The 21,536-nt window shown below is 45.6% G+C and overlaps 1 protein-coding gene across 1 annotated transcript; it reads right to left on the bottom strand.

Moving 5' to 3' along the window:
* Positions 1–19,611: 19,611 nt before the first annotated feature.
* Positions 19,612–21,257, bottom strand: LOC125721481 (uncharacterized). Its single transcript, XM_048997423.1, has 2 exons — positions 21,107–21,257; positions 19,612–20,782 (listed from the first exon to the last, which is right to left on the bottom strand). The coding sequence occupies exon 2, from the start codon at positions 20,773–20,775 to the stop codon at positions 19,744–19,746; it is 1,032 nt and encodes a 343-aa protein (XP_048853380.1). The 5' UTR covers positions 20,776–20,782; positions 21,107–21,257; the 3' UTR covers positions 19,612–19,743.
* Positions 21,258–21,536: the final 279 nt, after the last annotated feature.

Here is a 21,536-nt window from a genome sequence, read left to right as displayed (position 1 = left end):
GTTGCTAAATTGCCCGTAGGTGTGTGTGTGAGAGTGACTGGTGTGTGAGTGTGCCCTGCAATGGGCTGGCCCCCCATCCTGGGTTGTTCCCTGCCTCATGCCCATTGCTTCCGGGATAGGCTCCGGACCACCCAGTAGGATAAGCGGTTTGGAAAATGGATGGATGGATGATGACATAACTGGTCTGTGAACATTAGTGAGCATATGATGTAGGCTGTCCAGGAATGTAATAATGTGTGCAGTGTTACATGGGCCCAGGGTCGCAAGATGGTGAACAGCACCGTTCTGACTTATAGCTGCGCACATAGTTATGTTACCACCACGCTGTCCTGGGACATTGATTATGGCACCGTGTACAATAATGTTCCTGCCATGCTAACGCGTTCACTGTTTCTTTCAAAAGGGACTCTGTAAATGTGCTTCATCCTGATTCTGTTGCATGCCAGTACACGAGATAATGCAGAGATGCTCACATTGTTCATGTTTTGGGAGATGGTGTCATCCTCTGTTATACGCTGCTGTATTTCTCGTAGCCTAATGGAATTATTTGTGATCACCATATTAACTATATGGGTCTCTCGTTCTTCAGTGAACATTCTTCCTCTGCCCCCAGATTCTGGATGTCTAGCAGGTCTGTAGAGTACCCTTTTCAGTTTTTACCTGTACAGCATTGTTGTGTTTCTCATTAGAGTATACTACTATTACAAAACGTACTGTGAAGTAACTGTACTAACCGATTCTCATTTGGAACCGTCCTTATGATGCCTGCTACAGCGTAGCGGCTCAGGTCAGGCTGAACCCATTGGCCAGCTTCCCTCAGGGTCATTCCATGGTTGATCACATGATCCACTGTTGTAGCTCTGATGACATCAGTTATTCTATTTCTTCTTACCCTTCCTCCTTCCTCTTCACCTCCTCATCCTCTAAATCAGTGATTCCCAACCGGGGGTACGCGTACCCCTAGTGGTACGCGAGCACATTACAGGGGGTACGTGGAAAAAAATTTTATATTTAATTTCCCTGATGATGGGTAAATATTATCAGCCATTCCATTAGCTGTGCCCTGGTATAGAAAGAAAATCTATCTGGGATGTGTTGCTTAATGAATAACAAACCCAGCTTTTATCAATGAAAAGAGCAAAAAAAGACATAAATAACAACTACATGACGGAAAGACTAGAGCAGGGCTGTGCATCTGCACGACGCTCCGCTACCGACAGAGGGCATGAGAGAAAGTACAAGACAGACAAAAGTCACTGACGGGTCAAAGCAGCCACAGTCAAATATGGATAAATGGCTGAAACGTCCCGTTGCTCTGGATCCAGGAGAGGGTTCAGCAGACCCCAAGACACGCAAAATAGAAACCAAACGTAAACCTAGGCAGTACAATGACAATTATATTTTCTTCGGGTTCACTTCTACGTCTGCGGACCTGCCACAGCCTCAGTGCTTCTTTTGCGGGGAAATCCTAGCAAATAGCGCAATGAAGCCGGCCCATTTACAACGACATCAGAGCACCAAACACTCGGGAAGTATCGGTAAAACAGAGGCTTTTTACAAACGAAAGTTATCGGAATTTAGGTCAGGTCAGACTGTAATGATGAAAGCTACGTCTGTATCAAGCAAAGCACTGGAGGCATCATACGCCGTATCCCTGCTTGTGGCTAAGTCAAAAAAGCCACACTCAATTGTCGAAGAGCTCATTCTCCCTGCAGCTAGTGTTATGGCTGAAATTATGATTGACAAGAAAGCAGCTGACACACTAAAAAAAGTCCCCCTGTCGAACAACACTGTGTCCCGTCGGATCAACAATATGTCAGTTAATATTATTGGACAAGTGGTGAAGAAAATAAAACAAGCCGGTCAGTTCGCTTTGCAGCTGGATGAAATGACAGATGTGAGTGGAGATGCTCAGCTCCTGGCTTTCGTTCGTTACAAAGATGTGTCGGACATAAATGAGCATATTTTATTTTGTAAAAAGCTGCCAGGAAAGACAACCGGAGGAGAAATGTTCCAGGTTATAGACAGCTTTTTCAAAGAACATGATCTGCAGTGGAATACATGCAGCCACGTCTGTACTGATGGTGCGGCTGCGATGACGGGAAGCGGGAAGGGACTGTTCGGACACATCAAAAAGGTAAATAACGACATTAAATGGATGCACTGTATTATTCATCGTGAAGCACTCGCTAGTAAGAGGGTTTGTCCTGATTTATGTGCTGTTATGGATGATGCTGTGAAGATGATAAACTTCATCCAATCCCGACCACTGAATCATAGACTGTTTGAAACTCTCTGTCATGAGAATGGCGCAGAGCACGAACAGCTATTGCTCCACACAGACGTGCGCTGGCTTTCACGCGGAAAAACGCTCCTGAGACTCTATGAGCTTCGCAATGAAGTTTTTATGTTCCTCAAGGAGCATCTGCATCCTCTTGCTGTGGTGTTTGAGGATGCAAACTGGGTGGCACGCCTTGCATATCTCGTTGATGTGTTTACCAAACTTAACGAGCTCAACCAATCACTTCAGGGGAAGGAGTCACACATCCTTAAAATGTATGACAGAGTGAAAGGATTCACTAAGAAGCTCGAACTATGGGAGAGGAAATGTGATGAGGGAGATGTGAGCTGTTTCCCACTACTTGATGCCCATCTTGCCACCACTGATGTTGCCCGGGGTCCAGTGGTCAAACTGGTGAAAGCACATCTGTCCAAACTCAGCATGTATTTTAGCCAGTATTTTCAGGACATTGAAAAAAATTCAGAAAGACTGGACTGGGTGAGGGACCCATTCATTGTGAGTGAGAGCAGCAGCAACCTTCATGCAAGGCTGCAGGAGCATCTCATGGATTTGTCATCTGACTGTGGGCTGAAAATAGCATTTGCTGAGAAGACATTGACTGAGTTTTGGTGTGATGTGGAGAAGGAATATCCTGAACTGGGAAAACATGCACTGTTTGAACTTTTACCTTTTGGTTCTACCTATATGTGTGAGGTGACCTTCTCAGCTTTGACACACATCAAAACCAAGCAGAGGAATAGACTGGATGTGGAGAACAGCCTGGTAACAGCTGTTTCCACACTGCCCCCAGATCTATCAGAGCTTATCAAAGATAAGCAAGCTCAGGTGTCTCATTAAACTAAACTAAGTTGAATGATGAAAACAAAGTAAAACTGATATGGTTATTTATTTTAGTGTTTTGCTCCTGATGTTCTAAGTTTAAATGTCTGTTTAAAGGGGACTCATTCAGCTTTTGTTATAACAAAGGGAGGTTTATTTACTTTTTTTTAAATTTAGTATTTATTTTCAGATTTATCATTCACTTTCGTGGCAACATATATATTTATGTTAAATTTAAACTGAAAAGAATAAAATGCCCAATAATTAAATGTTCAAGTTATGGAGATTTAATAAAATGTTTTAAATTTGATAATCAGTTGTACGTTCTACTTTTATTGAATCATCAACACATTTGACAAAGGGGGTACTTGTGGTATGAGAAAATCTCTCAGGGGGTACACAATTCAAAAAAGGTTGGGAAACACTGCTCTAAATTCACCTCCTAGTCTTCATCCTCTTCCTCGCCCTTCTCTAATTCTCACTCTTCTCAGTCTTCCTTCTCCCTCCATTGTTCTCCACACTGAAAGCTTACTGTACCTGTGGCTTATTTATAGCGCTCATGCTGATTGCAAAGTGAACTAATTATCTAAAACCATTTTCACATGTGACAGTGTGGCCAGACAGCTGGCAAAGTAGTGTAATCAATAGCTATAAATGTGTATAGTTTTACTAGGAGTGTGTTGATCATTTAGAAATTGTGTGTAAAACAGTGAGTTGTGTTTACAGTTCCGCAAAAAGAGTGCTGTGCAGTGGATTGTATTTACACATTTGCAAATTGTGTGTTACAAAAGTGCAAACTGAGTGCAAAACAGTGAGTAATTTTGCTATAACTATTAATAGTTTTATAAGAATCATTGTTAGTGTTTAAGTATTCAGAAAAACTGTAAAAAAATTAAACGGGGGTGACTGTCCATTAAGCTAATCTGCAATCCTATTACACATAGCATGACACAGTACTGTTTTTGACTTTTTCTTTAAATCCACCGCGATTGTGATGAATGGGGCAAGAGAACAAAAACCACAGAAATGGCTCTTTGCATGCTATCCAGTGACTATGCGAGATGGTATAGTCTCTATGGTTTAACTAGAGAAGGCTTGGAGGAAAATGCTATGGAAAACTGATTATTTTGTGCCTCATGCCTGGGCTCTCTAGGAAAAGCATAGAGACCGTATGTATCTCTACAATTGTGGAGATTTCTGTGGGGTGCACATATATAGTATATATCAAATTTATATTATATAGATTATATCTAAGCATCATTCATACTCAAGTGAGAAGACAGTTATAAATCCATGTTAAGAAAAGGTTTCTGTGTCGGAAAGGTACAGAAAGAGCCTAACGCAGTTTTACTGGAAACAATCATGTGGTGTAGAACACAAGGACATGGACAGAGAAAGGCAATGGCACAACCCCTCAATATGATCAATTCATCTACTCTGTGTCTTCCTCCCAGCTGTCAAAGTAATTGTCAGCAAATGATGTACTTGACACGTACATTATTTACGTGTCAAGCCGTTCGGACGTTTTAACACGTCATGTCCAGTTACGTGTACTTTACTGTTTACAGTAACTGGCAGTCATTGGACATAGTGCAATTATTATTATCATCATTATTTGTTATTATTATTATCCATCCATTTTCCAAACCGCTTATCCTACTGGGTCGTGGGGGGTCCGGAGCCTATCCCGGAAGCAATGGGCACGAGGCAGGGAACAACCCAGGATGTGGGACCAGCCCATCGCAGGGCACACTCACACACCATGCATTCACACATGCACACCTACAGGCAATTTAGCAAGTCCAATTAGGCTCAGCATGTATTTGGACTGTGGGGGGAAACCGGAGTACCCGGAGGAAACCCCACAACGACATGGGGAGAACATGCAAACTCTGCACACATGTGACCCAGGCGGAGACTCGAACCCGGGTCCCAGAGGTGTGAGGCAACACTGCACCACCATGCCGCCCCACTCTCAAGACCACATCATCTAATATAATCTCAATATGTGACTGTGTATATTTCTCACACAAGGATAACTGAGAGGTTATCTGATAATGCTCCAGTCCAGTGTCCATAATATACACTTCTTCATTACACTAATCGTTATCAATCGCATTTTCAGATGCAGAACTATGGGGACAGAAGCAAAAAAGTTACTCATTGATGCCTTTAGTGTAACTGAGCTACAAAAAATTACATCTGCTCAATTTTTGCTCCACTTCTCTTTTCCTGCATTTCCATGAAACTTTCAAGTTGGCGCTGGGGCTTGTGGTCAACCAATAGGAAAAGTTTATCACTATAAGCCCCACCCAGTAAGTCTTGGTCGAGAAAAAAGTATGTTCTTTTTGGAACTAAAAAATGGTTCAGGAACTACCTCCTAAGACCTTCAATTGGGCCAAGTTCGTGCAGTAGGAAATCGCCTTATGACCCGCAGCCACAATGGCTTGTTTAGAGACACCGGTTCAGCTGCCTGTATGCTTTTTCACCTGCGGCAGAAACAGCAGGCAAACCAGCACAAACAAGGTACGAACATGCAGTAATGGGGGTTCAAATCCCCAGACAGCGCCACCCACTGGGCCACATAGCATTTCATTTATCAGCAAATGTATATTTAAACCTTTGAGGTCCATCTCAGGCTCTTTGCAAGCAGAGATCAGGTCACTGAAATCTGAAGCAGTGTGTTACTAATCTTACTAAAGCATGACAGAAGTGCTCACTTCTTTAATATTTATTCTGTGATCAAAGCATTGACTGCAAAAAACAAGGAGACCATAACATCTCTAATAGGTGAAAACCCTAAATGTCAAGCGCCCCCTACTGGCTGGCTGCAGTACCATTATTAGTGAGCTTGGGCCTTCACCAAATCAGCCAAATGTAAATGTCACGTCTATCAAACAGGAGACCCTGCTTTCAGGAGAAATGGTTTAAAGATCACACTGGGCTCCATTACAGCCCCCCCCTCGTCTTAAGGGGGGTTCTTTGTTTCTACTGTGCAAAATAATTTGTAACACAAATGTCTAAACTGGCATGAAAGACACATTCAGCTCTTGTGAAGACTGGCATGTGAAACTGGAAAAGGCACTGGGGAAATTCAGTGCACATAAAGACAGGCAGTGCCACAGATTAGCACTGATGACATGGATTCAGAAGATCAATCCTGTTAATATTCAACCTTCAGATGAGCTGGAAAGAGCAGCAGCAAGTGAGGAAAAATCTTCTGAAATTAAGTACTTGGCACGGCAAGGCCTGGCTTTTCGAGGTGTTGGTAAGGAGAGTGGGAATTTCAAGCAGCTTCTAATGCAAACAGCAGAGGACGATGCAGAGCTGACCATGTGGCTGAAAGGTCACTTTGATTTCACCAGTGCTGTTTAACTGTAACACCTGTTCCTGGGTTGCCCTCAGTCCTTGTTATTGGTTATGATTCTCACTGTCCTGCATTGTGTCTTGTTAGCTGTGTATTTAAGTGCCTGTTCTGCTTCTGTTGTTTCATGGTTCATTATAGCTGTATGCTGTATGTATGTATATAGTTCTCCAGTTGTGTTTATTCCATCATTTAGTTCATTCCTGGTCATTTGCTGTTTATTTTAGATCCATCCTGATCCTTTTGGTTTTGATGTGTGTGTTGTAATAAACCCTATTTTCCACCCGTGTCATGCACTTCCGCAACCAGAAGAGGGCAGAAGATATGGCACAAAAACAAAGGAAGAAGCCTAACTTTAAAAAAACTTCAAAAAACATCAAGACTCATCCAGCATGGGGTGGTGGGTTAACGAATAACACAAACAATCAAAGAATAAGCAAACAAATGAGAGAAAAGATGCAGAGATGACTGAGAAGCAGGGGATGACTGGAGAAAAGACGACAGGACCAGAAGACAGGAGGGATACAGGGAGAGCGGAGAAGACAGTATAACTGAAGAATGGGAGAAGAGGAGAGACCGCAGAGGAAGGAGAACATAGATGACTGGAGGGGAGGGAATATAGGAGCAACAGAGAGAAGGAGGAAGGGCTGCGGAGGAGAAGACAGGATAAGAGGGGAAAATGTGAGCAGAGAAGGACAAACCCCCCACTGCCCAGCAAAGTGCACTTGTAAGTAAACCACAATTTTAGCCTTGGGCTCAATATCTGGACTTGTCTCTGTGTAGCAATGCATAGAATCCCTGACACGGGTTATGACTGTACTGTATTAGTCCTAAACCTGCCATTATAGTGTAAGAAGAAAAGATTTTTTTTTTTTAAAGAAATCATTTTAAAAAAAGGTAGAGCGATGTAGCCCCTGGAGAAGTCCCCCCCCCCGAAAGCCCTGCTTGTTCCCTTCTAGCTACCAGATGAAACTCACAATGCACCCCAACGCCACCTAACTTCTCTTCCACATGATGCACCTTATTTACCCTTTGAATCCTGTCCATTATTGAGCGTTTTTCTATCCATTTGATTATAAGCTTATTACACTGCATGTACATTAGTCAGCCACATATGCTGTACGGCTTTGTTTTCCGGACAGTCTGGGCTACTCAGATATGTCATAATTCAATTTGTAAATTCTGACAGTCTTGATATCATCCTTCTTATCAGGAAAAACTACTTCTACATATAGATATTTCTCAATTTTTAGTCTCATCTAATATAAAAATTGGCAGGTAGTACAAATATAACCTTATAAATGCTGAGATTAGGGTATCTGCGATGCAGGGGATGTAGGGGTTTCATTGGGGCCCTTTCTATGGCTTAGTACTGTGAAATATATTGACACATTTTAACTGTCAGAACTGGCAGTGGATTGTTTTTAACAATAATAAGAATGGATGATTTATTTATGTAGCTGCTCTGCAGCCCCCCTGCACTGCATGCTGAGGCATTATGCTTCCTCCCCTGATCAGCGGTGCGACCTCATGTGTATGACTGCTGTTAGAGAGTCTGTTTAAACATTTCCTGAAGCGATTCACTTTTGAGGGCCTGCATGGTGGTGCTGTGGTTATCACTGCTGCCTCACAGTCTTCATGGCTCCATGTGTGTGGAGTTTGCACGTTCCCCCCATGTCGTCGTGGGGTTTCCTCTGAGTACTCCGGTTTCCCCCCATGTCGCTGTGGGGTTTCCTCTGAGTACTCCGGTTTCCCCCCATGTCGCTGTGGGGTTTCCTCTGAGTACTCCGGTTTCCCCCCATGTCGTCGTGGGGTTTCCTCTGAGTACTCCGGTTTCCCCCCATGTTGCTGTGGGGTTTCCTCTGAGTACTCCGGTTTCCCCCCATGTCGTCATGGGGTTTCCTCTGAGTACTCCGGTTTCCCCCCATGTCGCTGTGGGGTTTCCTCTGAGTACTCCGGTTTCCCCCCATGTCGTCGTGGGGTTTCCTCTGAGTACTCCGGTTTCCCCCCATGTTGCTGTGAGGTTTCCTCTGAGTACTCCGGTTTCCCCCCATGTCGTCGTGGGGTTTCCTCTGAGTACTCCGGTTTCCCCCCATGTCGCTGTGGGGTTTCCTCTGAGTACTCCGGTTTCCCCCCATGTCGTCGTGGGGTTTCCTCTGAGTACTCCGGTTTCCCCCCATGTCGCTGTGGGGTTTCCTCTGAGTACTCCGGTTTCCCCCCATGTCGCTGTGGGGTTTCCTCTGAGTACTCCGGTTTCCCCCCATGTCGTCGTGGGGTTTCCTCTGAGTACTCCGGTTTCCCCCCATGTCGCTGTGGGGTTTCCTCTGAGTACTCCGGTTTCCCCCCATGTCGTCGTGGGGTTTCCTCTGAGTCCTCCGGTTTCCCCCCATGTCGCTGTGGGGTTTCCTCTGAGTACTCCGGTTTCCCCCCATGTCGTCGTGGGGTTTCCTCTGAGTACTCCGGTTTCCCCCCATGTCGTCGTGGGGTTTCCTCTGAGTACTCCGGTTTCCCCCCATGTCGCTGTGGGGTTTCCTCTGAGTACTCCGGTTTCCCCCCATGTCGCTGTGGGGTTTCCTCTGAGTACTCCGGTTTCCCCCCATGTTGTCGTGGGGTTTCCTCTGAATACTCCGGTTTCCCCCCACAGTCCAAAAACATGCTGAGGCTTGGAGTTACCGAACTGCCCACAGGTGTGCGTGTGTGTGTGAATAGTGCATGAGGGTGCCCTGCGATTGGCCAGCGTCCCATACTGGGTTGTTCCCTGACTAGCACCCATAGCCTCTGGAATAGACTCCAGACCCCCTGCAATCCTGAATAGGACAATGAATGGATTCACTTTTGATACCATCACAATTATGTGAATATGATAACAGGAAACAATAAAATGAGTATAATGATGCTACCTAACAATAATAACATTTTCTATGGCGTGTATCCAGTGTTCAGCCTGGTGTCCATTCCTGGAGGCACAGGTACAGTGCTGTGCAAAAGTCTTAGGCAGCCAATGAAAATGTTTACAGCTATTTGTCTGAGTAGAAAGCATGTATTAGCAGTCAAAAAAAGTCAGAACTGAAACAGTAACCCAATAAAAAGCAACTTGAATTTCTCCTGTTTTCCAAAAAGTGACTGATACCTTGTTGGATGGTTATAAGAACACGGCTTTGGTTCCCAAACCTCTCCTCAGCTCAGCCATTCCATGTGTTTGTTAGATCTCACAACCAGCTCACTTAACTTAATTGATTAGCTCTGCCCTCAACAAAAGGAACAGCAAGCAGATTATTGCCGAAGCGTACCCCCAATATTTAATTTGGCTACCTTCGCCCCTCCTATAAATATGCGCACACAACACATTCATACTCCGGAGGCAGAGGCTGCCATGCAAGGCGCCAACCTGCACGCCGGGAGCAATTTGGGGTTCAGTGTCTTGCTCAAGGACACTTTGATGGGGTCAGGAGGAACCAGGTCTCGAACCGGCAACTCTCTGGTTACTAAACGATAGCACTACCTCCTGCACCATCATCTTCCCCATAAGATGGGGCAAGTTGGGGGAGGTGTGAACAGAATTTACTCACAGGGAATAATTATTATAATTATTATTAGCACAGGGGGCGGCATGGTGGTGCAGTGGTTAGCATTGTTGCCTCACACCTCTGGGATCTGGGTTCGAGTCTCCACCTGGGGTACATGTGTGTGGAGTTTGCATGTTCTCCCCATGTCGTCGTGGGGTTTCCTCCGGGTACTCCGGTTTTCCCCCCCACAGTCCAAAAACATGCTGAGGCTAATTGGAGTTGCTAAATTGCCCATAGGTGTGTATGTGTGAGTGTGCCCTGCTATGGGCTGGCCCCCCATCCTGGGTTGTTCCCTGCCTTGTGCTCATTGCTTCCGGGATAGGCTCCGGACCCCCCGCGACCCAGTAGGATAAGCGGTTTGGAAAATGCATGGATGGATGGATTTTGAGGAAAATTATATCTCAGTAATTATTGTTATCACCCAGCCCCAGTCTGACAATATGCAGCCCCAGTTTACTCCAGTGGGCCCCTGGTAGATGTAGAGGATGTAGTGGTGTCTCAAAAACCTTTGCAGACTTGTCAGACCTCTGATAAAATGAGGTTACGTGCAGATATCTGAGAGTATATCAGTGCATCCATACAAGTGAGACAGCGGAGTGAATACGGCAGCCAGACCGGAATCAGAGGCGTCTCTTGAAATGATGTTTCGCAAGGCTGGGCTGAATAAGACAAGCGCGGGTCTGTCCACAAATAGCCGATTCACAGTGAGAAAGCACCTCTGCGCCTCATCAGTCCACTCAAATGCGGCTTCTTGATGCAGGCACAGAGAGGCTCTACTACTGTGACATAGTTGGGTATGAACTTTGCATAGCAAGAGAGCAGATTTTGGAGAGAGTGAAGGCTGGCAGCATCTTTGGCAGCAGGGGCCTGTGCAGTGGCTTGCAGGTGCTCTGTGTCAGTCTCAGTGCAGTTTGCTGCCACCAGATGTCCCAGGAACCTGCAGCTTCCTTGGCCGAAGTGGCATTTCATTTCATTAATGAACATTAATGTTGTTTTTACCGTGGGGAACAAAATTGTACCAGGGCTGCACCCTTTCCTCTGACAGTGTATACCAGTGTTCATGGTAGCAGTGGTATTTCAAAATGAAGTCGAATTTAGCGAAAAAAATCTTTCTTCCAAGTGTGTTGTGTTGCTGTTCATGTGTGTAGTGAAAGGCATGTGTAGGAGCCTAAATGCAGTTCATATGAGTTTGAGTAATTAAGAGTAAAAAAATATTCCTTCAAGGTAAGTTCATTAGTTTGACAAACATGATTTTAAAAGATTAAGATTTACTTGATCTACTTGTTGATGCTTAAAAGCGGGACTTTTAATGTAGTTCTGATGGACACTATTGGAGTGCTTTTATTATGATAAGGGGTGCGGATTTCTCATGGACTGAATATTACTGTAGACATTCTTTTGCTGGATGACCCTTATTGGACAGGCTGCTTTGGACTTACCTGCTCGTCACGTTAAAATTAGATTGAACTTATATCAAGAATTTATTATATTGATTTTTAGAAATTATATCTCAGTAAGTATTGTTATTGTTTTATCACCGAGCCCTAGTCTGACAATATCCAGTCCCAGCTTATTAGGGCTGTCAATGGATTAAAATATTTAATTGTGATTAATCACACAACTGTCCTTACTTACTGTCCATACTGTTGCAAACTAAATTGTGAATTTATTCAACATTTATCATTTATGCAAAATACTGTGTGTCATGATTCCCAGAAGGCAGAGCAAAGTCATGTTCATGGTCGTTCATGTGAGCTGTATACAGAAACTATACTTATGATTCCATTTGAAGAGTTCATGTAATGAATATGGGGCTCTAATGCAGTGGTCTAATGGTCCCTCCCTGCCTTTATTGGCAGGATTTCTTATCCTTTAATCCAAATCGCCACCCAGTCAGAGAAGAGTGTGTATCTGACCATGACAAAGGAAAGCAGTGACAGCGAGGTCCTGCTCTTCAAGCTGGTCAGTGACCGAGGGCGAGTGGGCTGTACCGGGCCGTCACAGAGACGCACACCTTCTACAGGAGAGCCAACGCACATGAAATGCTCAGTGGAATGGCACAAATATCAGCTCGAAGCACCATCAAGGATCCAAATATGTTCAGAGGACAAATGAAACAGCTAGACGAGAAGCAGTTTGCTGGAAAAGCTCTGTCACCAGTGTCAGTACTTGGGGTCCCATGATGCTGTTGTGTACATGAGATCGTATCTACTTGGGGTCCCATGATGCTGTTGTGTACATGAGATCGTATCAACTTGGGGTCCCATGGTGCTGTTTGTAAATAAGATCGTATCTACTTGGGGTCCCATGATGCTGTTGTGTACATGAGATCGTATCTACTTGGGGTCTCATGGTGCTGTTGTGTACATGAGATCGTATCTACTTGGGGTCCCATGATGCTGTTTGTACATGAGATCGTATCTACTTGGGGTGCCATGATGCCGTTGTGTACATGAGATCGTATCTACTTTGGGTCCCATGGTGCTGTTGTGTACATGAGATCATATCAACTTGGGGTCCCATGGTGCTGTTTGTAAATAAGATCATATCTACTTGGGGTCCCATGGTGCTGTTGTGTACATGAGATCGTATCTACTTGGGGTCCCATGATGCTGTTGTGTACATGAGATCGTATCAACTTGGGGTCCCATGGTGCTGTTTGTAAATAAGATCATATCTACTTGGGGTCCCATGGTGCTGTTGTGTACATGAGATCGTATCTACTTGGGGTCCCATGATGCCGTTGTGTAAATAAGATCGTATCAACTTGGGGTCCCATGGTGCTGTTGTGTACATGAGATCGTATCTACTTGGGGTCCCATGATGCTGTTTGTACATGAGATCGTATCTACTTGGGGTCCCATGGTGCTGTTGTGTACATGAGATCGTATCTACTTGGGGTCCCATGATGCCGTTGTGTACATGAGATCGTATCTACTTGGGGTCCCATGATGCTGTTGTGTACATGAGATCGTATCATCAGTGCTACTGGTTATCATCAGAGCTCTTATAAAACCAAAATCACATCCGTCATTTTCTGCGTACACAGTGAAATTCTGAGCATATCCAAGCCCAGGTAGATAGTAGCTTTTGAACGACTGCTTCACTTTATACTCCTTACTTTTACGTCAAGCACATTAATGTAGTAGGTGGATGCGAGGAAGTTGTCCTGGCAAAGATTTAATCTCCACCACACTGTCTGAGCTGCATGCGTCAGAGGTTTGAATGGTACCATTGCGAGCTGAGAAGGAAGGAGATGTTTGTTTGTTTGTTTTTCTTGAGTATGCTCTGTCGTCTCTAAAGTGCAGGATTATTTTTTTTATTGTCCAAGATGCTAATTTTCGGTAAAATCTCTAAACTGTCCCTTATTCTACATAAAGCAGACGAGTGCTTTGCTTTGTAGAAAGAGCACAGCTCAGTGATTGACTCTCAGCCATGGACAGGAACTGCCTCTGGAACCAGTCCTGACAGTGCTTCTGCTGGCCAAATTGGATCTGCAGCCACAGAGAAAATATACAGAGTGACAGAGAACCTTGGCTCCATACTGACCTGCCGTTAACAGTGTGAGTAACCGTAGTCCTATCAGCTAAGACACGACACAAAAAATACATGCAGAAAATAAACGTGTTTTTAAACTACTAGAAACACCCACAGGGTCAGTGTCCAAATGAGTCGATCTACAGAATTACTACTTAACTTGGTATAAAGAAGGTCTCAGCTATGTGGTGTACGTGTGTGTGCGCTTTTACCCTCGAGGTCACACTTGGTATAGACTCTACATGAATAAACTCTATTTAACGTATATAATATTATATGTGTATTTATAATTTTCTAGAAACACAAAACCCACTGACCTTGACACCAGAATGTGGTGTCACAATTGTTTAGGATGTTATTGTATGCAGTAGCATTACAATTTCCCTTCACTGGAACTAAGAGGCACACACCTATTCCTGCATGACAGTGCCAATCTCCATGAAGTCTCCGTGTTATGCCATGGTTGGTGTGGAAGAACGTGAGTAGTCTTCAAAGAAGCCCTGACCTCAACCCCAGTGATCACCTTTGGGATGAATTTTAACACTGTCTGCACCGTAGGGCTCCTTACTTGACATGAGTGCATGACCTCACTAACACTCATGTGGCTGAATGGACAGAAATATCCACAGCCACACCCACAATCTGCTGTAAAGCCTTCCCAGAAGAGTGGAGCTTATAATAACCGTATAATAACCGCTCCTCTCCTGGAGCCGACACCTTATCGTGGTGGAGAGGTTTGCGTGTTCCAGTGATCTCAGGAGCTATGTTGTCTGGGGCTTTATGCCCCTGGTAAGGTCACCCAAGGCAAACAGGTCCTGGGTGAGGAACCAGACGAACTGCGGCTCAGAAAACCCCCTATGAAGAAAACAAGCTTGGAACCACGTTTTCCCTTGCCCGGACGCGGGTCACCGGGGCCCCCCCCTGGAGCCAGGCCTGGGGGTGGGGCTCGATGGCGAGCGCCTGGTGGCCAGGCCTACACCCATGGGGTCTGGTCGGGCACAGCCCGAACAAGGCACGTGGGTCCCCCCTCCAATGGGCTCACCACCCATGGGAGGGGCCACAGGGGTCGGGTGCGATGTGATCTAGGCGGTGGCCAAAGGCAGGGACCTTGGCGGTCCGATCCTCGGCTACAGAAGCTAGCTCTAGGGACATGGAATGTCACCTCTCTGATGGGGAAGGAGCCTGAGCTGATGCGCGAGGTTGTGAAGTTCCGGCTAGATATAGTCGGACTTACCTCGACGCACGGCTTGGGCTCTGGAACCAGTCTCCTTGAGGGGGGTTGGACCCTTTTCCACTCTGGAGTTGCCCGCGGGGAGAGGCGCCGAGCGGGCATGGGCATACTTATTGCCCCCAGGCTGGGTGCCTGCACATTGGGGTTTACCGCAGTGGACGAGAGGGTAGCCTCCCTTCGCCTTCGGGTGGGGGGACGGGTTCTGACTGTTGTTTGCACTTATGCGCCAAACGGCAGTTCAGAATACCCACCCTTTTTGGAGTCCTTGGAAGGGGTGTTGGAGAGTGCTCCTCCTGGGGACTCTCTTGTTCTGCTGGGGGACACAATGCTCACGTGGGCAACGACAGTGAGACCTGGAGGGGCGTGATTGGGAGGAATGGCCCCCCTGATCTGAACCCGAGCGGTGTTTTGTTGTTCTTCTTCTGTGACTTCTGTGCTCGTCATGGATTGTCCATAATGAACACCATGTTCAAGCATAAGGGTGTCCATATGTGCACTTGGCACCAGGACACCCTAGGCCGCAGTTCAATGATCGACTTTGTAATTGTGTCGTTGGACTTGCAGCCGCATGTCTTGGACACTCGGGTGAAGAGAGGGGCGGAGCTGTCAACCGATCACTACCTGGTGGTGGGTTGGCTGCGCTGCTGGGGGAGGAAGCCGGCCAGGCCTGGCAGGCCCAAGCGTATAGTGAGGGTCTGCTGGGAACATCTGGCAGAAGCCCCTGTCAGGGAGAGTTTCAACTCCTACTTCCAGCAGAACTTCTCCCATATCCCGGGGGAGGCGGGGGACATTGAGTCCGAATAGGCCATGTTCCGTGCCTCCATTGTGGAGGCGGCTGACCGGAGCTGCGGCCGTAAGGTGGTCGGTGCCTGTCGCGGCGGCAATCCCTGAACCCACTGGTGGACACCGGTGGTAAGGGATGCCGTCAAGCTGAAGAAGGAGTCTTATCGGGCCTTTTTGGCCTGTGGGACTCCAAACGCAGCTGACAGCTACCGGCAGGACAAGCGGGATGCGGCTTTGGCGGTTGCTGAGGCAAAAACTCGGGTGTGGGAGGAGTTTGGCGAGGCCATGGAGAACGACTTCCGGACGGCTTCGAGGAGATTCTGGTCCACCATCCGGCGGCTCCAGGCGGGAAAGCGGTGCAGCATCAACACTATTTATGGTGTGGATGGTGCGCAGCTAACCTCAGTTTTGAGTCGGTGGAAGGAATACTTCCGATATGGAAGCAGAGTGTGGGGACTCAGGGGTGGACTCGCCTATTTCTGAGGTCACAGAGGTGGTCAAAAAGCTCCTCGGTGGCTGGGCCCCGGGGTGGATGAAATTCGCCCGGAGTTCCTCAAGGCTCTGGATGCTGTGGGGCTGTCCTGGCTGACACGCATCTGCGGCATCGCGTGGACATCAGGGGCAGTGCCTCTGGATTGGCAGACTGGGGTGGTGGTCCCCCTCTTTAAGAAAGGGGACCGGAGGGTGTGCTCCAACTATAGGGGGATCACACTCCTCAGCTTCCCTGGTAAGGTCTATTCGGGGGTCCTGGAGAGGAAGGTCCGCCGGATTGTCGAACCTCGGATTGAGGAGGAGCCGTGTGGTTTTCGCCCTGGCCGTGGAACAGTGGACCAGCTCTATACTCTCAGCAGGGTTTTGGAGGGTTCATGGGAGTTTGCCCGACCAGTCTACATGTGTTTTGTGGACTTGGAGAGGGCATTCGACCGTGTCCCTCGGGGAGTCCTGTGGGGAGTGCTCCGGGAGTATGGGGTACCGGGCCCCCTTTTAAGGGCGGTTCGGTCCCTGTATGACCGGTGCCAGAGCCTGGTCCGCATGGGCGGCAATAAGTCGGACTTGTTTCCAGTGAGGGTTGGACTCCGTCAGGGCTGCCCTTTGTCTCCGATTCTGTTTATAGCTTTAATGGACAGAATTTTTAGGTGCAGCCAGGGCGTTGAGGGTGTCCGGTTCGGTGACCTCAGGATTAGGTCTCTGCTTTTTGCAGATGATGTGGTTCTGTTGGCTTCATCAGACCGTGACCTTCAGCTCTCACTGGAGCAGTTCGCAGCCGAGTGCGAAGCGGCTGGGATGAGAATCAGCACCTCCAAATCCGAGACCATGGTTCTCAGCCGGAAAAGGGTAGAATGCTCTCTCCGGGTTGGGGATGGGGTCTTCCCCCAAGTGGAGGAGTTTAAGTATCTCGGGATCTTGTTCACGAGTGGGGGAACAATGGAGCGGGAGATCGACAGGCGGATCGGTGCGGCGTCAGCAGTCATGCGGGCGCTGCATCGGTCTGTCATGGTGAAGAGAGAGCTGAGCCAAAAGGCGAAGCTCTCGATTTACCAGTCGATCTACGTTCCTACCCTCACCTATGGTCATGAGCTTTGGGTAGTGACCGAAAGAATGAGATTGCGGGTGCAAGCGGCCGAAATGAGTTTCCTTCGCAGGGTGGCTGGGCTCTCCCTTAGAGATAGGGTGAGGAGTTCATTCATTCGGGAGGGACTCAGAGTAGAGTCGCTGCTCCTCCGCATCGAGAGGAGCCAGATGAGGTAGCTCGGGCATCTGATTCGGATGCCTCCGGGACGCCTCCCTGGGGAGGTGTTCCGGGCATGTCCTACTGGGAGGAGACCCCGGGGAAGACCCAGGACCCGCTGGAGAGACTATGTCTCCCGGCTGGCCTGGGAACGTCTCGGGATCCCCCCAGAGGAGCTGGATGAAGTGGCCGGGGAGAGAGAAGTCTGGGCTTCCCTGCTGAGACTGCTGGCCCCGCGACCCGACCCTGGATAAGCAGAAGATGATGGATGGATGGATGGGGGACTCAATACAGTATGAATTATGCAACAAAAAAAAGAACAGAAATCAGGAAGGGGCAAATACATTTTCATGGCATACATATAAGATATGTATACTGTATGTGTGCTTTTTAATCTAAAGATAGATATAGATCTAATGGTTTTTCTCTCTACAAAATTAGAAAAACACTTATAATAGTGTTATTTTTATCAGAGCAGTTCATTTTTAAACAGCCATGGAATGAATATGTACATATTATGTATGTATATCATTGTGCTCAGAACTTAACATTTTAACTCTCGCATCAGAGACAGTTCTTTACAACACGAAGCAGAAAGCGAGAAGACGTCCACCATGATCTACCTCGGCTCAGATATGCTCAGAATTTCAGTGTACCTGTCATGACCTGCGCGTCCAGTCCTCGTGTGTGCCACGCCCCCTCCTCGTGTGTGCCACGCCCTCTCATCATCCACGTGTGCTTCCCCGATTGTGCCCAGCTGTTCCCTGTTATTTCGCCCTCTCAGTTGGGTGTCCGTCATTGATGTTAGTACGTCGCTGTATACCCCCATCAGCCCTAATAAACCCTTGTTTGCCCGTATTCTGCCTACCTGCCTCATCCTTCCCCGCTTCCTGCCTGCCTGTTTGCCCGTCCAAGCTGCGAGGCATAACAGTACCCAAAAAATTACATGAATTTGCATCGATACTTATTTGTGTTAACATTAAAATGTGGAAAATAAGACGTAAAATGGTCGAGACTTAACAGTAATGACAAAAGAAATAAAGGAAATAAAGGAAGAAGAAATATCCATGTGAAATGTGACTAGCAAGCAGAAAATGATAATACTTATAAATAAAAGCCTCTGATGTGTAAATAGGAAAGGCTGGGCTGGCATGTCTATAGAAACCTCTGAGCTAATGGGAAAGCTGTTCAGTAAGCAGGGTCTATAAAAACATACTTTCTACTGAACGCTCAGTAAGGAAGCTGTTTTAGATTAAAAGATAATACTTATAAATAAAAGCCTCTGATGCGTAAATAGGAAAGGCTGGGCTTGCATGTCTATAGAAACCTCTGAGCTAATGGGAAAGCTGTTCAGTAAGCAGGGTCTATAAAAACATACTTTCTACTGAACGCTCAGTAAGGAAGCTGTTTTAGATTAAAAGATAATACTTATAAATAAAAGCCTCTGATGCGTAAATAGGAAAGGCTGGGCTTGCATGTCTATAGAAACCTCTGAGCTAATGGGAAAGCTGTTCAGTAAGCAGGGTCTATAAAAACATACTTTCTACTGAACGCTCAGTAAGGAAGCTGTTTTAGATTAAAAGATAATACTTATAAATAAAAGCCTCTGATGCGTAAATAGGAAAGGCTGGGCTTGCATGTCTATAGAAACCTCTGAGCTAATGGGAAAGCTGTTCAGTAAGCAGGGTCTATAAAAACATACTTTCTACTGAACACTCAGTAAGGAAGCTGTTTTAGATTAAAGGCATAACTGAACCTTGGGATTGATACTTCCAATATCTAAATTCTTCTTAGTTTGAGTAACTTGGAGTCACATGCTGATGTGAATTAAATAATGGAGTCATGCATTGTAGTCATGAAGTTAAAACACATACTTAACCTCTGGCTGTGCCTATTATCTTCCTTAGATACACAGAATAGTTTCAGAATCATTTAAAAACTTTTTTTATTTATTCATCCACATGTCTACAAAACACTGCATAGAATTCAGCAAAGTGGAGGACCTGAAATTGCATATTTTACAACAAACGAGTCCTTATGTCTATTATTTATTCATTTGAAATTATTTTAAATGTTTATACAAAATCAAATTTTATTGACATGGAAGAATCACATTTGAGTACATAGATCTTATACAGTATGTTTGGATTTATCAAATCTGGCATATGATCTGGTTTAAAAATCAGTATATTGTTATACAGGTTGATTTAGTTCTTGTTAAGATTATTGTTTTTCTTTGTTGTATTGTAACTTCCTAAATTAAAATAAGAAAATAGACAAACAGGTAAAAACAAGATGTAGTACCCAAAAGCATTCCTATTACATAATCATATTTGCTGTTGATTCAAGCCCATGTAAAATATAACATGCCTAGCCAACAAAACACATCTCATCCATAGAATCACCAACACACTACTCGTTAGCAGGTGGAAGTGGAATGATGGAAGGGGGGTTAGGATCGTCATCAAATACCATGTCACGGCAGAAGAGGACATCTTCCTTGCCAAGGCCAAGCTTGTACTGCCACACGTACATTTTAGAGTTGGGCTGCAGAGTCAGGGTCATGGTCTCTGCCACCTCAGTTGCTTCTTCCCAGTTTTCACTTTCTGTGTTGACACTGACTCCTCCATATTCTGCTGATAGAGAGAACTGCAATTTGGCAATCGCTTCAGTCAGAATTCCTGCCTGATACGTGCCGCTTATATTCACTTTCCAGTTGTGCTCGATACTCGATGACTTGGATTTGGTAAAGCCCACTTTCCGGGTTATCTTCTTTTCCCAGGTTACAGGAATTTCTGAATCATTGGAAATCATCTTAATGAGATCCCATTTTCCAAAGGCTGGACCATGTGTCTGACCAAGCCCTCCAGGAAGGAAGTTAAGAACATCTGGATGAATTGAGAATGTGTCTGCATGGGTATCTTTGTTAAGATTATTAGTTTTGTGATACTGGACCCCCCACTCATCTTTTGGCTTGAGAAAGTAGGAGTAGCTCTTTGTGCCCCAGTAGTACAGGCCATCCTTGCAGTTGGGATGCAGCTGGTATTCAGCTGCATCAATATCATTGTTCATATTGGACGTTTTGTGATACACGCCTCTGCTCTTAAATATTATGTAGAAATCACCATTAGCAGACAGATAGTGATCACCCCCTTGACAGTTTGGGTGCAGGTTATACACCACAGCATCAAGATCTTTGCTCATATCAGACACACGCCGATAAGTGTTGCCTTTGATGATGTAGAATGTATTATTGTCAAAGGCCAGATAGTGGTCTCCACCCTGACAGGAGGGATGCAAGCTGTAAATCGTGAGGTCAGAGCCTCGGTGGAAATTTTTTGAGTACATGAAACAGCCAAGATCAGAGCGAATTACATAATAATTCTTATCTACACCACAGAAATCAACCCCTTTGGCTTTGCTCTTTGGGAGGATCCCGGCCATCTTTTTTCTGAAAAATGAATAAACAGGATGGCTGTCATCAAAAGCATCAGTATTTTCATGCATTCTACAGCACCGGGCGGGAGGAAATTGGAACAAACTACAGAGAGTTATACATAAGAAAAAACAAATAAAAATGAAACATTGGTTAACCCTCTGGGGTCTTGGAGTAGGGAACACACTTTCACTGACTGCGGCATGGTCACACAGTTAAGTAGCATGAAGGTGAGCCAATCTATGAAAGTAATATTTATCATATGCCAAAGTGAAATTAATTAATAGAATTAAGTGGACTAACAGAAAACAAGGCAATAATATTCACAAGGATACTTACAGTTAAGCTGGACTGAAAAATACAGTGAAGTACAGTCTTCTGCAAGAATAAGCAGTAATAGATGATTAGAAGAGCCTCTATATATACTGTACAGGGAAATGATTTCACAATTGTGCCTTAATTTGTCTAATTCCTGAGAAAGTCATAAAATGAGAAACAGGATTGATACCATTGTGAAATTCTTTTGAAAAATGTTTCCTCATGGCTTCTGGGTGAGGGAGGGTATGGGTTGGGCTGACTGGGCCTTTAGAGTTATTTCTTATTCAGAAAAACATTCTACTGTCAATATTGTTCTACAAGCAACATATAAATGGTTTATTTCCTCAAACTGATTTGATCTGCACTTCACATTTACATTTACATTTAAAGTATTTAGCAGACGCACTTCTCCAGAGTGATTTACAACCAGTGCTTTGTAGTCCGGGGGTGT

The sequence above is a fragment of the Brienomyrus brachyistius genome, unplaced genomic scaffold, assembly GCF_023856365.1.
Source record: "Brienomyrus brachyistius isolate T26 unplaced genomic scaffold, BBRACH_0.4 scaffold33, whole genome shotgun sequence".
NCBI classification, from domain to species: domain Eukaryota; kingdom Metazoa; phylum Chordata; class Actinopteri; order Osteoglossiformes; family Mormyridae; genus Brienomyrus; species Brienomyrus brachyistius.
Note: the sequence above shows the minus strand (reverse complement) of the source record. Positions and strands in the feature narration are given on the sequence as shown.